This window comes from Carlito syrichta, unplaced genomic scaffold, assembly GCF_000164805.1.
Source record: "Carlito syrichta isolate Samal-C Ts95f unplaced genomic scaffold, Tarsius_syrichta-2.0.1 Scaffold116864, whole genome shotgun sequence".
Lineage (NCBI taxonomy): Eukaryota > Metazoa > Chordata > Mammalia > Primates > Tarsiidae > Carlito > Carlito syrichta.
The window spans coordinates 35,688-51,122 of NW_007060960.1; the positions used below are offsets into that span (position 1 = coordinate 35,688).

General features: G+C 37.2%; 1 protein-coding gene across 1 annotated transcript in view; it reads left to right on the forward strand.

Annotated features, from left to right (window-relative positions):
- The window catches only part of LOC103276990 (mannosyl-oligosaccharide 1,2-alpha-mannosidase IB-like), a 73,710-nt gene that overhangs the window by 33,716 nt on the left and 24,559 nt on the right, over window positions 1-15,435 (forward strand). The window contains exons 4-5 of the mRNA XM_021706970.1: window positions 5,284-5,456; window positions 9,986-10,101. Of these exons, the coding sequence (XP_021562645.1) occupies window positions 5,284-5,456; window positions 9,986-10,101 (289 nt within the window). The remainder of the gene's footprint in view (window positions 1-5,283; window positions 5,457-9,985; window positions 10,102-15,435) is intronic.

Consider the following 15,435-nt stretch of genomic DNA (forward strand, 5'->3'; position numbering starts at 1 on the left):
ATTTTAGGGTGGCTTAAGCGTTGGTATGTAATAAAATCAATGATCTGAGTTACCAATAGGAGCTAAATTGAATTATTATGTTGATTTAGAATATCAATAATACACTTAAAATTTAGATAGAATTAATAAAACATTGAGGACCAGAATGAATATTCAGTTTCATATTAGGGTCCACGATAATAAGGATTGTTATTTTATAGATTTTGATCATAAATTCAATAACAGACCTAAAACAATAGAGTTGGATAACAGGCATCTGACAAACATGACATAGCATAGTAAGTATACTTATTTACTCCATTAAACATGGGACACCCATTATATGGCAAGTATTATGCTGCGTGCTTACAGGTTAACGTGTGAACAAGATGTTTTCCCTCCCTTTCAGAAATGTATAGAATACCAAAGTTATGAAAGGATTCCCTTACATTTCTGGCTTTCATGTTACATAATGACATTGCTGATTCTTGTTCTGATTATCATTTTCACATTGCAAATTGGGGAACCTGTGACCCTCTTTGTCATGGTAAACCCCAAAATGATTACTGTTTGATTTGTGTCCCGTATTTTTACTTTTTTAAAAAACTGTTTTTACTTGTCTATAATTTCAATTTAGATACTTTAATTAAAAAGTACAGTCCTAGTTTTGCTAACTTCACATTAGGTTAATTATATCCTCTGCTGTATTTTCTTAAAACTGTGCTATAATTTGGGCCACCATAAAATATCCATCCACTTTTTCTTAATAGTTATTTCAACTAACTTCATACTATAATTATTGCCTTAGAATTTCACTTTCTTTAGTTGTTGGAATTAGAATTGCCATTAAGTCAAAATTTGGTAATCTTAATATATTTCACCATATTGGTAAGCATGGCCTGTTTTAATATCCAACTGAGTTTGTAGGCAGCATTACTAAATCTGTTCGTGAAACTGAGCAGTAGCTCAACAGTCATTCCAAACATTATGCTATCTACATGGGAAGCTAGATTGATGGTTGATGTATTGTTTCAGTTTATTCTGAGACATGATGCAGAATCGATGCTAAACCCGATCTAGACTTCCAACATTATAGTACTTGTGTTTCTAGATTTCTTTTTTTTCAAAATTGCTGAACATTATTAAAATATTAACTGTTATGAGATGTAATGTACTTTACGTTGAAATTTGGTAAACTTCCTTCCCTAGACCACTTGCAATCTCATTTAAGGGAAAAAAATCTATTTAGATACCACCAATGAACAAAGGATCCATTGGGTATAGAGATGGAATATTGGCATATTTGAAGAGTTTCTATAACCATATTTTTCCTTAAAGGCAATTCATGGGAGGTAAGGATACAGAGAAATAGTTTAAGTTCTTTCCATTCAGATTATAGTCAGATTATTTTCCCCAGAATACTCCTTATGCTTTGTTCTTTTGTTGAATTTATTTTGTTTACTTGAGTATGCTTATTTTTTCATCTCCTTGGATTCTGCTCATTTTGGAGGACTTGCATGGATTGCAATTCTCCGTGACTTTACAGACTAATCTGTCTGTACCTTCTTTACAACTAACCTTTATCACGTTTGCGATTTTGCTATAATTAATTTATTTGTGCATCTCTCTTTTTTTCCTTACCTCTACCTTATATGATTTTTTTTAACCTCTAGAGTTATTTTTATAAGCACTAAGTTATTTATTGTTCTGACTCAGTTTTACTTGTTGGATCACTTTCTTTTTAAAAACAAAATGTTAAATATATTTGTTGGATTTAAAATAAGGAATAACAATTAAATGCAAGGTAGAATGTTATAAATTTTTGTTACCATATTTCTTTTTTGATTTTTTTTTTGGGGGGGCTAGAAATAGGTTACCCAGGCTGGTCTTGAACTCCTGGCCTCAAGTGATTCTCTCATCTTAGCCTCCCAAAGTGCTGGGATTAACAGGCGTGAACCACTGTGCCCTGCCCTACAGTATTTCTTAAATAAAAGCGCACTTAAGAAATAATTCCCTCGGAAACACGAGACCTATGTTTATCCATGCCCTAACCAATACTTGCCATCTCTTGTCTTGTTGGTAATAACCATCCTAACAGGTGTGAGGTGATATCTTACTGTAGTTTGGATTTGGATTTGAATTTTACCTACTGGTCATTTTTATGTCTTTGGAAAAATTGTTCAGATCCTTTGCACAATTTTAATTGAGTTATTTGATTTTTTGCTGTTGAGTTGTGTAAATTTCCTATTTGTTTTGATTATTAACATGTTATCAGATTGCAGGCTGTCTTTTCATTTTGTTGATTGTCTTCTTTGCTATATGGAACCTTTTTAGTTAGATGTAGTCCTACTTGTTTGTTTTTGTGTTTGTTACCTGAATTTTTGAAGTGATATCCAAATATCAATTCCAAGGCCAGTATCAAGGAGCTTTCCCTATGTTTTCTACTAGGAATTTTATGATTTCAAGTCTTTCTTATGTTTAGAGCTTTAATCCATTTTGAATTGAGTTTTGTGTATAGTGTAAGAATCCAGGTTTATTTTCTTGCATGTGGATATCGAGTTTTCTCAACATCATTCTAACCTTTCCTTATTGTGTCTTCTTGGTAGCCTTTTGAAAATTAATTGACCCTGTATATCTTATTAAATACAGAAAAAGCCCTTGATAAAGTTCAAAGTTTTTGTAATAAAAAACTCTCAACAAAATATGTGTAGAAGGAAACTTTTAAACATAATAAAGGTCATATGAAGAGCCCACAGCTAGCATCATAATGAATGGGAAAAAACTTTTTTTTCTTTTGATGCCTACTCTCACCACCTCTATTCTGCATCAGACTAGAAGTACTCGTGAGAGCAATTAGACAAGAAGAGAAAGAAAACGCATGTAAACGAGAAGGAAGTAAAATTATTCCTATTGCTGATAATCTGGTATTTTGTGTAGAAAGCCTAAAGACGTCACAAAAAGTCTATTAAAACTAATAAACAAATGTATTAAAGTAGCATGATACAAAACTGATACACAAAAAACAATTAAATTTCTTACACCAATAACAATCTGTCCCAAAAAATCAAGAAAATAATCCCATTTATAGTAGCATCAAAAAGAACAAAATACTTAAAAAGAAATTTAACCAAAGAAGTGAAAATTCTATATATTGAAATCTACAAAACATTGATGAAAGAATTGAAAAAGATGTTAAAAAATGGAAAGAAATCCTGTGTTCATGGACTGGAGGAATTAATATTTAAATGTCCATACTTCCTAAAGCAGTCTACAGATTCAGCACAATCTGTATTAAAAATCTTACGACATTATTTACAAAAAGGAAAAAAAATCCTAAAATTCATAGGGAACCACAAAAGACTGAATAGCCAAAGCAATCTTGAGAAAGAAAAACAAAGTTGAGACACTACAGTTCCTGATTTCTAATTATATTACAAAGCAATAGTAATCAAAATAGTATGATACTGGCATAGAAACAAACACATAGATATTATAATTTTAAAGCGGTTACTAAACACTAAGTTATTTATCACCCTATACTAGACCTTGTCAATAAATTGAATGGGAGTTTTCATACAAAGTGGTAATTTGTTGGCTCTTCCTAACCTCAGGTCTCTTTCAAGAGTTGGTCAAAGCTTCAGGGATACACACAAAGTTTTGCGTGTGATTTCAGAGGCTCTTGAATGCAGCGGTCTCCCTCTTGACCGTAGTATTCATGACCCTCAGGTTAACAATGCCTGCTTGTGTTCTGCTCCAGTTCTCTAAGATTTAGCTATAAACAAACTAGTTGCTAATTCTTCTAGATCACACTTTTTGTCCTTAATAGAATTATATACTATCAGTATGGTAGTTTTGGTTTTATGGTTTTTGTTGGGGGCAGCTAATTAAGAAGGGTCTGTTTTTATCTCCTTTGAGAGATTAGGTGGAATTTAAAAGTCCTACTCTTGTGATGCTGAAATTTAACCACAGCTACGGCATGATTTTATTTATGCTTCACTACCATTATAGTTCTTGTGCTATCCTTACTTTACTGAAAAAAAATGATAAATGTTCATTTCTCAAAAGAGGTGAGGGACCTTGAAACCTAACTTTTGCCACCAGTGCAATCGAATAAGAAAGAAAGGTGGCAGGCGAGCACTGTAATTTTGTGTGACCCCCCCCAACATCCCAGCTTACGGTGACCTTTTCTTGCCCAGGTTTAGGGTGTTGAGTGTGATTAGAAAGAGCAATATTGTGTGCTTCGGTAACAGTACCTGAAATTGGATATTTATTATAAACAGAAATGTGTTTCTCACCATTTTGGAGGCTAGAAGTCCCCGATCAAACCACCAGCATGTCGTGTCTGGTGAGCACCTTCTTGCTGTGTCCTCACAAGATAGAAGGTGGAAGGACAAGCAGCCAAACCTGCCTGAAGTCTCTCTTGCAATGGCCTTAATCCTTTTAATGAGGGAGAAGTCCTCGTGGCCTAGTACCACTGAAGGCCAAACCTCTTAATATCATCACACTGGCAACGCCTGAGCTTTGGAGGGACACATTCAAACCATTGCAAAGTCCTTGAAAAAAGCCTTATTATGTAGTGCTGAATACTAGAATACTAGTCTGAGTGGAAATCATCTCATTCAAGGAATAGAATGTAATACCGGAGTATATTGAAGCAATGGCCATGTTTTATTCCAACTGATAAATGGGCAAGTTACAGATGAAATTCTTGGTGATTAATAATTTGAGCCTATTCTTTGCTGGTTATACAGAGGCTATAGATAAAGACAGTTTATTTTTAAAGCTGGTTTAATTTTTAAAATATATTGTTTCTCACATATTATTGCTTGCTTTAAAAGTATATCTACAACTAAATCTAATTCATGATCTAAGGTCTAAAATGTTTTCTTATATGTATGTATTATAACAAAAAGTTTTTGAAATTATCTTGACTTTTTGAAAAAAATTCTGCACAGTATGATTATTATATAATTTTATTTTGGATCACAATGGACTATGTAGTGTACATGTGTCTAGCGTTGCATTTATTTTCAAAGACTTATTGGTAGAATTAGATTTAGCAGGATGTTGATATTATTCTGAGAAAGATTTTATGAGCGAATAATAGGAATATTTATAAGCCTATTATAAGAAAACCAAATTTGGATCTTTTAAAATGTCTCACTGAGTGCAGACAGCAATAACAAAAATAAAACAGCAAAACTCACTTTATCTCTTACACTGTTCTCTCAGGAGAGAAAAAAGCTCTTGCAAGCAATCATAAATGGTTTATTTTGCTCATTTATTTCTTTTGTCATGTTACAGCATTAAAGCTAGGTCCTGAATCATTCAAGTTTGATGGTGCAGTGGAGGCTGTGGCTGTCCGGCAGGCTGAAAAGTATTATATCCTCCGTCCAGAAGTCATTGAAACCTACTGGTACCTATGGCGATTCACTCACGATCCCAGATACAGGCAGTGGGGCTGGGAAGCGACACTGGTAAATAAGCCGATACTTCTTTTATCTGCAGAAAGCTAAACCAAGCCCTCCTCCAATGCCATATGTCCGCATTTTCAGTGTCTGTAGGGTGATTTTTGTTTATCTGATGAAGAAGCTCTGGAGAAACAAGATTCATTGTTGCCCTCTATTAGGACTGCTTTCCTGTCAGCATTCGCTCATTATTGAATAACTGTAAGGAGTTATTTAAAATGTAATTTTCAGCACAATTATAAAACAAATAGTTATAATTTTCTTTTCTGTCCTCTTCATGCTTAATCCTTGGGGAAAAAACGTCTTTGTACAATTCCCCAGTTTCACAGCCAGGGTAGAAGGCCCTCTATTCATTTTACCTTGTGCTCTGAGTAATTTCTTAGGAGGTCACCCTAAGAAACAGTTTTTTAGATTGAAAGATGAAATGTATATGTATTTTAAATGAGGAATGTTTAGTGGGTAGAAAGTAAAGGAAGCAAGTGGTTTACTCTCTTTTTTTAGATGAAAATATATAGTTTATTTAAAAGTAAAGTAGAGAGAGAGAAGAGAGAGAGAAGATTCACCTCCCCTAGGTGGGGGAGGGGGCCAAAGCCAGGAAACATGGCGACAGCCGTGACTCAGAGAGCACATGGCCACACCAGAGTCTGGCAAGGCAAGGACCCAGTTTACTCTTAAAATACTGTTCTTTCGGGGAACCCCATGGCTACCCCTAGGGAAGAAAAAACTGTTAGTCTTTTATGAAAGTATAGTGTATTCCCAGAGGAGAGGGATTGTTGTATTCTTTGAAATTTGCTAGTTACCATAAATAGTACTAATTATGGTGAAAATTCATATTCAAATTGTTTAACTTAAGCTTGCAGTCTCAATAGAATGACTGAGGACATCCTGAATGAAGTAAGTAGTACTGGTAAATTGCCCAGACAAGAATGTGCAAGAAATGTTTGAGGGCAGGATGTACGCCAATGTATGTAAAGAGAATGATTCACGGTAGCGGAGGGTGAGAAGGTCGGAGTCAATATGTAGACTGTCTTAAATGCCAATCCAAGGATAATTTACTTCGATATTCAGAAAATAAGACCCTCGCACTCACACTCACACACATACTCTTAGTAACTTCTGTCAGCAACTGCTTAAGTGCTTTCCTGTGGGAGTGATGGTTGAAAGTCCTTTGCTTATCTAAAAAGCCCTCAGAACTGATTCTTTTTTCCTTACCATCTCCTACCCACGAAAGCTCCCTGTCTTTGAGGATCCATTGCAAAACTACTAAAAGTTTTTGAAGCAGAAGGAGTTTCCAAGGCTGTTTTCAGTGGGGAGTAACAAAGCAAAAGGATCTGATTGTAGTCCACAAATTGGTAGGTTTTGGAGACCACACAGTAACCTAGGGATATCTTGGAACTAAGGTGAGGACACATACGTGTCATGTGTCATGCAGACCTAGATAGTCCTCATGGACTTTAACAATGAGAGAAGCCGGGCTCGGTGGTTCAGCCTGTAATCCTGCGCCTTTGGGAGGCTGAGGTGAGTGGGTTGCCTGAGCCCACGGGTTCGAGACCCGCCTGGGCAACTTGGCGAGACCTCATCTCTACAATAAATCAAAAAATTAGCCAGGTGTTGTAGTGCGTGCCTGTAGTTCCAGCTACTTGGAAGACTGAGGCGGAAGGATCGCCAGAACCCAGCAGGTTGAGGCTGTGGTGGCTGGGAGCATGCCACTACCCTCCAGCCTGGGCAACAGAGTGACACTCCTACTGAAAAAAAAAAAAAACGAGAGAATGTTTTTGTTTGTTTGTTTGTTTTGAGTCGGGCTCTGGCGATCCTTCCGCCTCAGCCTTCCGAGTAGCCGGAATTACAGGCGCGCGCTACCACGCCCGGCGGATTTTTTGATTTATTGTAGAGATGAGATCTCGCTGTCCAGGCAGGTCTGGAACCCGCAGTCTCAGGCAATCCACTCACCTCAGCCTCCCAAAGGTGCGAGATTACAGGCTGAGCCACCGAGCCCTGCTGAGAGTATGTTGATGGAAGCAAGGTGGTTACACAGGATAGGAACAGATGCAGCATTTATTGATGCGGCTTTCCCCAGCCTCTTGGGTCCAGAATTGGGAGCACAGCTGCTAGTGAAACTGCAGGCGGGTCCTGCCGCAGTTGAGAAAACAGCCAAGCTATTGCCACAGTGGCTTGGGAATAGGACCCATACTTCTGTTAGAAATGGTTGATTGAGGCTCGCTTAAATCAAGCAATATTTTAATAAAGGAAATAGGTAAAATAGTTGTGTGATGAATCTATTTGACTTGAATGTTCCCTGCTATTTAGTGACTCTTATTTAGAGAAATGAGGGTGATATATCTGAATCGTGGGGGCTGCAGTGTGGAAGGTGGTGGCGGAAGCACTTTTTGTCATTGAGAAAACACCATAGGACAATTTGTCCTTTCCCTGAGGTCCTTTTTTTTCCTGTGTGATTTCTTAAAATATGGCCCTGCTCTTACCTGTTAAAAGAGGCTTGACAGGCTCAACCTTTAGCCACGTCTGCCCAAATCTAATTTATAGGAACTAGGGTTTTGCTTTTGTAGCCTGTGTCGACACGCAGAAAGCATAATCTGCCTCGAACAGGAACTGGAATAGTTATGTCCGAATTCAGGTTTCAGAAGTGCGCCATGAGGAGCACGCGGGAGTGAAGGCCGAAGAGAAGGCTTTGCCTCTTAGTAGGTCTTGTCATGCACCCCCACTGGCGTCTCCTGCCAGGTGTGAAGAGAGCAGGGGCAGCGTCACTGTATACCACGTCTGCTGTAGTCTCAGCTGTTGGGCTTTCACAGGCTAACTTCCAATTTGAATGTATTATGCACAAACAGTTGCCCTCAGGACAGGAGCCGGAGTGTCTTGAAGATTAGTCATTCCTCCTCGCTACTTTCTCAGTGTTCGTAAACTGTTCTGATAGTTCGTGTGGTGGTAAAGACACGTGATCCCTGGAAAGAACAATACTTGAAACCTCTTGTGTCCAACATGTGTTTAAAATATTCAGAGAGAGAAAACCTTTAGGTAAGAAGGCTTTAAAAACCAGCAGTAATCAAAATAGAGCTATAAAACGAGCAGTTTGATTAAATAATCACTTTTTGGTGTTAATTAACTTTTCATTAGAAAGGAAGAAGATCGGAAAAATAGCAAGATTAGGAGCAACCAGCCACGGCAGCCAGAGATGATTAATTAACTATACCTTCATTGGATGATATCTCCAGATTAGGTAGAGAAAGAAAAGAACCACATGTGCTTTCAACTTTTCATGAATGGGTTAATTCTGAAGCATGATGTACCTGCATAAGCAGAATGTTTAGTTGCTTTAAATGAAAAATGGCATTGTGAACAGATTCTGTTTGATTCAGTGTGTTTCATTTAGGCATTCTCAAAGATGCAAAGAAATATATAAGTTAAGAATTTTAACTCCCAACCACACATTAAAGTACAGTAGTCAATAATGTGGAACATTGCTCTTTACTCTGTGCCTCGGTTTTCCCACCTGAAAATTGGCACTATTAACCTCATGGGGTTGTGAACTGTAAATGTTTTTACATGTGAAGCTCTTAGAATAGCCTTCAGCACATAGTAAATACTTCATAATTGTTAGCTCTGAATATTGTAATTATTGTTGTGGCAGGTCTGTAAGTTGGCCCTTCCTGCCAGTTGGCACCACGTGACTAATAGGATGATTATTAGACAGTGTCTGGCATATAGAATGTTTGCAAATATTCTCTCTTACTACTTTTACTACAGAGTGTTCCTAAGTAATACTTTTTTAGCATGTTGTGGATTATTGTTGTTTGTTTGTTTGTTGTTGAGTTGGAGTCTCATGCTGTTGTCCAGGCTGGAGTATGGTGACATTATCACAGCTACCGCAGCCTCAACTTCTGGGCTCAGGGGATGCTTCCACCTCAACCTTCCAAGTAGCTGGGGCTGCAAGCACATACCACCACACCCCGCTTGTTTTTTTGTCTATTGTGGAGACCAGGTCTTGCCATGTTGCCCAAGCTGGTCTCTAGCTCCTGGGCTCAGGCAGTTCTCCCGCCTCTGCCTCCCAGGGTGCTGGAATTACAGGCGTGAGCCACATGTCCAGCCCGGCAATTCAGATTTTTAATTCAAGCTTACCTTCGTCTTGATTTGTCAGAATTAATGGGGCTTTATTGTGCCAGACAAGTCCCTAGTTTAGAAAGAATAGCCTAAATTTGACTTTTAAGTTAGGAAAATATAAGATATCTTAAAAAGATTAAAGAGCTTTTGAAAGAGAAATAACATAGGAAGCAGCCTGTTTTCAGTATGATTTAGTTTTTCCATTATGAGAATATTTTTAATAAGCTATTCAAAATAGAATATATTATCATTGAATTGTATAAGAAATGTATTATATTTGAATTTTGTAAGAATAATAATACATCAATCATCAAATGTTCATGTAGCTCTCTACGAACTTTTGACTGCTGTCCTTCAAAATTTTGTTTTCCTTTAAAACTCGAACTTCTATAAAATGGATTCTTTTATTCTGATCTCTTTCACAGGCCATCGAGAAGTATTGCCGAGTCAGTGGCGGGTTTTCTGGCGTTAAGGATGTGTATTCCTCTACTCCCACACATGATGATGTACAGCAGAGCTTCTTTCTTGCTGAAACATTAAAGTGAGTAGATCCCTTCATTTTTTTTTTTTAGATGTAGGCTGGTTTTGCTGTATGCTCACTCGATGATGAACTATGACTATGTGATAGGTTACACTAAAGTTTAATATAATTTTTTTACATAATTGGGTCTGTAAATTTGTAGCTGTATCTCAAGAAGAATGACAGACTATAAGGTAGATGTTTTATCAAATAAATATTTAGTGCCTTTTAATTATTTTGTTCTTGGCTCTATAGTGTACGTTAAAATTACCTGAAAGGCTTTCTCAAAGCACAGGCAACTGGCCCGTACCCTCAGAGTTTCTTTAGATCTGTGTTGGAGCCTGAGAATTTGCATTTCTAACAAGCTCCCAGGTGATACTGATAACGATGGTCCTGGTACCCACCTGAACTCCCTGCTCTACCTAATGAAATCTGCTAGAAATAATCATGGAGTTTTGATGGTACTAAATGATACATGGCCATAGCCACCCATCCTTTTAAAGAGGTTTCCCATGAAGATACACATAAATGCAGGGAACAATAGAAAATAAAATAGATACCGTCATTATTTGGGCTTATACTCAAAATCCCAGGTAGGCCTCTCTATAAACTGACCTAGAAGAAAGTGGAGACCACAAATGTGTCCACTTCCCTAAAGACCAACAAAGTAAATATCTCTTCATACTCTTTGTTAAATTTCTTATTTGTATTCCTTGTATGTCTGTACCTGAATGCCTCATAAACCTTTCATTTGTTCAACAAATATTTATGACCAGACACTATGTAAGTCACTTGGGGATATATCAGTAGGCAAAAATTCCTGCCCTTCTGGATTTTACATTCTAGTATACTTGTTTACATTCTGTATATTACAGTTGAAATGTATGTATTTAAAACTATTCTAAATATCCATCTCATTCCAATTTGTATTTTATTAGTCCTATTACTGTTGTTTTCCTCTCTTTTCAGCATATACATTATAGAGTCATTTCTGTGTCCTCCTTCTAATATATGACAACGTCTTTAATGCTTCCACAATCCAGGATCATGGGATCATTGTTGTAGTTTATCGTCGTGTCTCTCTAGATTCCTTTCATCTAGAACAGAGTTTCCCTGTTTGTTTGGTTTTTTTTTTTGTCTTTTATGAAGTTGACAGTTTTAAAGTCTTTAGGCTAGTTGCTTTAACGAATGTTCCTCAATTTAGATTTTCTTATTGTTTTCTAATTATCAAATTTAGGTGAAACATGGCAGAAGGGATATGTCCTTATCATTGCATCCTATAGAGAGGTAAATGTAGCAGTTTAGCCCATTATTGGCAGTTTTAAGTTTGGTCATAGGTTATATTTGATTATTGTCATATAAACAATCTTTTTTTATTTTTGTGATTAATAAGTTATCTGTAGAGTGATAACTTTTAGATTGTGTGAATATTTTTTTTTTTTTTGAGTTGGAGTCTCACTCTGTCGACCAGGCTGTTCTTTTATTTGTAGATTCTAGCCTTAAATCATCCTGATTTACATTCAAATACTTACATATCTATAAAATTTATTCTATTGCATTTAATTGCCCATTTTATATTTCACTGCTTCTAGCAGGAATACGTTTTACCCTTGCTGTCGGTAGTGCCTCTCTCATTTCTAATTTTGGTTCACATCTCACCTCTGACAGACTGACTTGCATGATTAGTTTCCAAATGCCTCATTAATAGACTCTGACCCCTTTAGTTTAGCACATGGTGTAGGATTAGAAATAGATGGTATGCTGCTTCGTCCCCTTTCTCTATCTATATGGAATACCACCAGTTAATCTTGACACTTTTTCCAACTGAATTCAGGCAGAATTCTTCTCAGCACAGCAGTACTTTAGATAAGCAGTCATTCACATGTATGCATTTGCTAAAGTATTTGCTTTCAGAAAAACATACACATTTGGATCAGTGAAAGTGAAAAAGTTCAAACAAGAAGAAACATACAGATAATTATAATACACCAAGGCTAAAAAAATCATCACAATTGAGTAGTACATTCAATATTGAGCTTCCTGGAAGCTTAGAAGGAATCATTCTGCAGTATCAGCATCACCTTTGGGAATTGGGAGAGCATATTACTTTAACAAGTAAGACAAAATTTTTCATACTGTTAAATTTTAAGGTGACTTAAATTGTGCATCTCTATAAAAAATATTTAACTATTGTGTGAACCATATGAAACTGCCCTTCTATATCCTGAAATCATATGAATATTGGCAATTTCATATGGTTCAACCTAATATATTATTGTAATGGTAAATATTTTCATACAGTGATATTAGAGAAGATGCAGAAACACCGTTAATATAACTTATTCTTTATAAAAAACTAGTGGCATAATGCTAAAATGCAGTCGAATAAAGTCATTTCTGAGATCTAAATTAACACAGTTGTAGGTTTATATTTTTCTTATTATAAAGATAGAGCTTAAAACTTTTACAGAGGAATGAAGATTAGTATGACCCCTTAAACTTTTCTCAAATATTAGCTAATTCATATAGACTTTGACAGAAGCTAAGTAACTGTTAATTTAATATTGTATATTCTATTAAGTAGTTAAAGTTTTTTGTTAATTCATTAAAAGGCAACAACCCAAGTGTTTTAGCTACCAGAGAGGGACATTGATTGGCATGGCAGTAGTAAAGTTAAATGAAGAAACCTCTATTCTTGACCCAAACTGAAAGCCATTTTACCTTTCACATGTTGTCACTGTGCTATACTGTCGATTAGCTGTAGCTGTGGATCTACTTTTTTTCCCAGAAGACAAGGGGCCATGAGCTCTGCTTCTTTTGCTTCCCTCGTAGCCCTTGATTGATAGCATACACGCTGATGACAGAACCAGAGCTATGTAATGATGGTCAGAAATTGAGTCCTTCAAAGCTTCTTTTCTTTCCTTTTTTTTGATTTTATTATCCCTATTACTGTTATTTTCTGTTGGAGGCGACGATGAGCCATGATTGTGCCCTACACTCTGGCCTGGGCAACAGAGTGCAACCTTGACTCCAAAAATAAAAAATAAAAAATCCTACAAAAAAAGAAAACATCCCAGAACTGAGGGATGTTTCCAGCTTAAAAGAAGCCATTAAGATTCAAGCACGGCAAATGAAAATAGACCCACACAAAGGACAGCACCATGGAATTGCAAAACCCCTGGGGTGAAGGAAAGATCTAACAGCTTCCAAAGAGAGAGAGATTAAAAGTCCTGTAGATCTGAGTTAAGAGTGGCTTCAGACTTCTCAAGAACAGTCATGAAAGATAGAAGCAGTAGATCAGTTCATTCAAAATTATGAGAGAATATTGATTCCATCCTAGAATTCTAAGTTTTTAGCCATGTCTCAAAAATCTATTTCCATGCCCTCTTATTCAGTAACTTTTTTGAGGGTACGCTTTCTGAAAGCAGGATATAAACGCAAAGGAAGACACAAATGCAGAGAACAAGTGAAAGGAAAATTAAGAGAATAATCCTTATAGCTTGATGAGAACAGAGGCTCTGGTAGAGATTTCTTCAAGATTAAATTTATAGAATATTTATATCTGTTTAAAAAAATTTTTGAGTTGGCATCTTCCCTTGTCACCCAGGCTGGAATGCACAGTAACAACTCACAGCAGCCTCGACCCCTCCTGGGTTCAGGTGATCCTTCTGCCTCGTCCTCCCATAATGCTGGGATTATAGGCATGGGCCACTGTACCCGGCCTATATCTAAATATCTTGGGAGGCAATTTAGGCAGTTGATGAAGATTTGAGGTGCATTATTAGTAATAAATGCAAGTTAGCCTGCTTTTCAGGTGAGGGGAGGAATTATACAAGAAAAGAAAAAGCATGGCTAGCCTTCAGCTGACATGAAATTGCTTGAAGACACTTGCTTGGAGTCCTGATTGTTTTTTTGTTTGTTTTGGTTTTGGTTTTTTGGGTTTTTTTTGAGTTGGAGTATCCGTCGCCCAGACTGGAGTGCAGTGGCTGCTCCCAGTCACCACAGCCTCTACCTGCTGGGTTCCGGCGATCCTTCCGCCTCAGCCTTACAGGTAGCTGGAACTACAGGCGTCCACTACCATGCCCGGCTAATTTTTTTTTTGCTTTATTGTAGAGATGAGGTCTCGCCAAGTTGCCCAGGCGGGTCTCGAACCCGCGGGCTCAGGCAATCCACTCACCGCAACGTCCCAAAGGCATGGGATTACAGGCTGAGCCACCGAACCCGGCTCTGATTGTTTTAAGAATGGGAAAATGTTACTCTGTCACATTTCCCCAATTGCAAGAAAGAGAAATATGTTCTTTGACAATGGCTTTGTTCCCTCCAAGAATTGTCTGTTCATTGGTTTTAGTGAAATAGCAGTTTATCAAAAGTCTCTTATGCTAAAAGAATTCCAAGGAATGTAGCAGATAGGACACCAAGACTCCTGGGAGCAGTTCTCAAGCTGCAGTCCTTGAATGGCTTAACAAAAGTCTCCCATTTGGATTTTCCTTTTTTTATTTTTTTGAGTTGGAGTCTCACTCCATTGCCCAGACTGGAGTGCAGTGGCCGCTCCCGGCCACCGCAGCCTCGACCTGCTGGGCTCCGGCAATCCTTCCGCCTCAGCCTTCCAAGTAACTGGAACATGCCTGGCTAATTTTTTGATTTATTGTAGAGATGAAGTCTCGCCAAGTTGCCCAGGCGGGTCTCAAACCCGCGGGCTCAGGCAATCCACTCACCTCAGCCTCCCAAAGCGCGGGATTACAGGCTGAGCCACCGAGCCCGGCTTGGATTTTCTATAGTTCTATCACTTTGTACCATATACTCATAAATCAATTCTTCTTAACAAAAACTTTGAAAGAGGAGTCTGTTATTTTATATCCATACCTCAGTGTCTGTACCCATTCACCTAAATCTGTCATTGAATTAGGCTTTCATTGACTCTCAGCTCAATTCTGTTACATATTTACTTGAAGATTTAGAAAAGTATACATGATACATTCAACCGTTTTTTTCATATATAGCAGACATTAGACTGCTAAGGGAAATTGTAGGTTAGTTGGAAATCATCTTTTTAATAAAGTTGTTATTAAAGCAAAGAAAAATAGCATAAAAGTAAGACCAAGTTTACCACCATAGTTTGTCTACTTTCACTGGCATTGGAGTCTCTAGGGCAGAAGTTGTAAATGTGTGTCTTGCTTGTGTGCTTTTTTTCTCCTTTCTCTTAAAATTCAAACTTTGAATGTAATAGCAAAATTCTAGAAAGCTAATGAAGAATACTTCAGTAATCTTAAATAATCAGAACTCAGAAAGGATTTATATGCAAAGGTGTTTATTGCTGTTATAAAATGAGTTATAAGTTCAGTAATAGTAGAATGG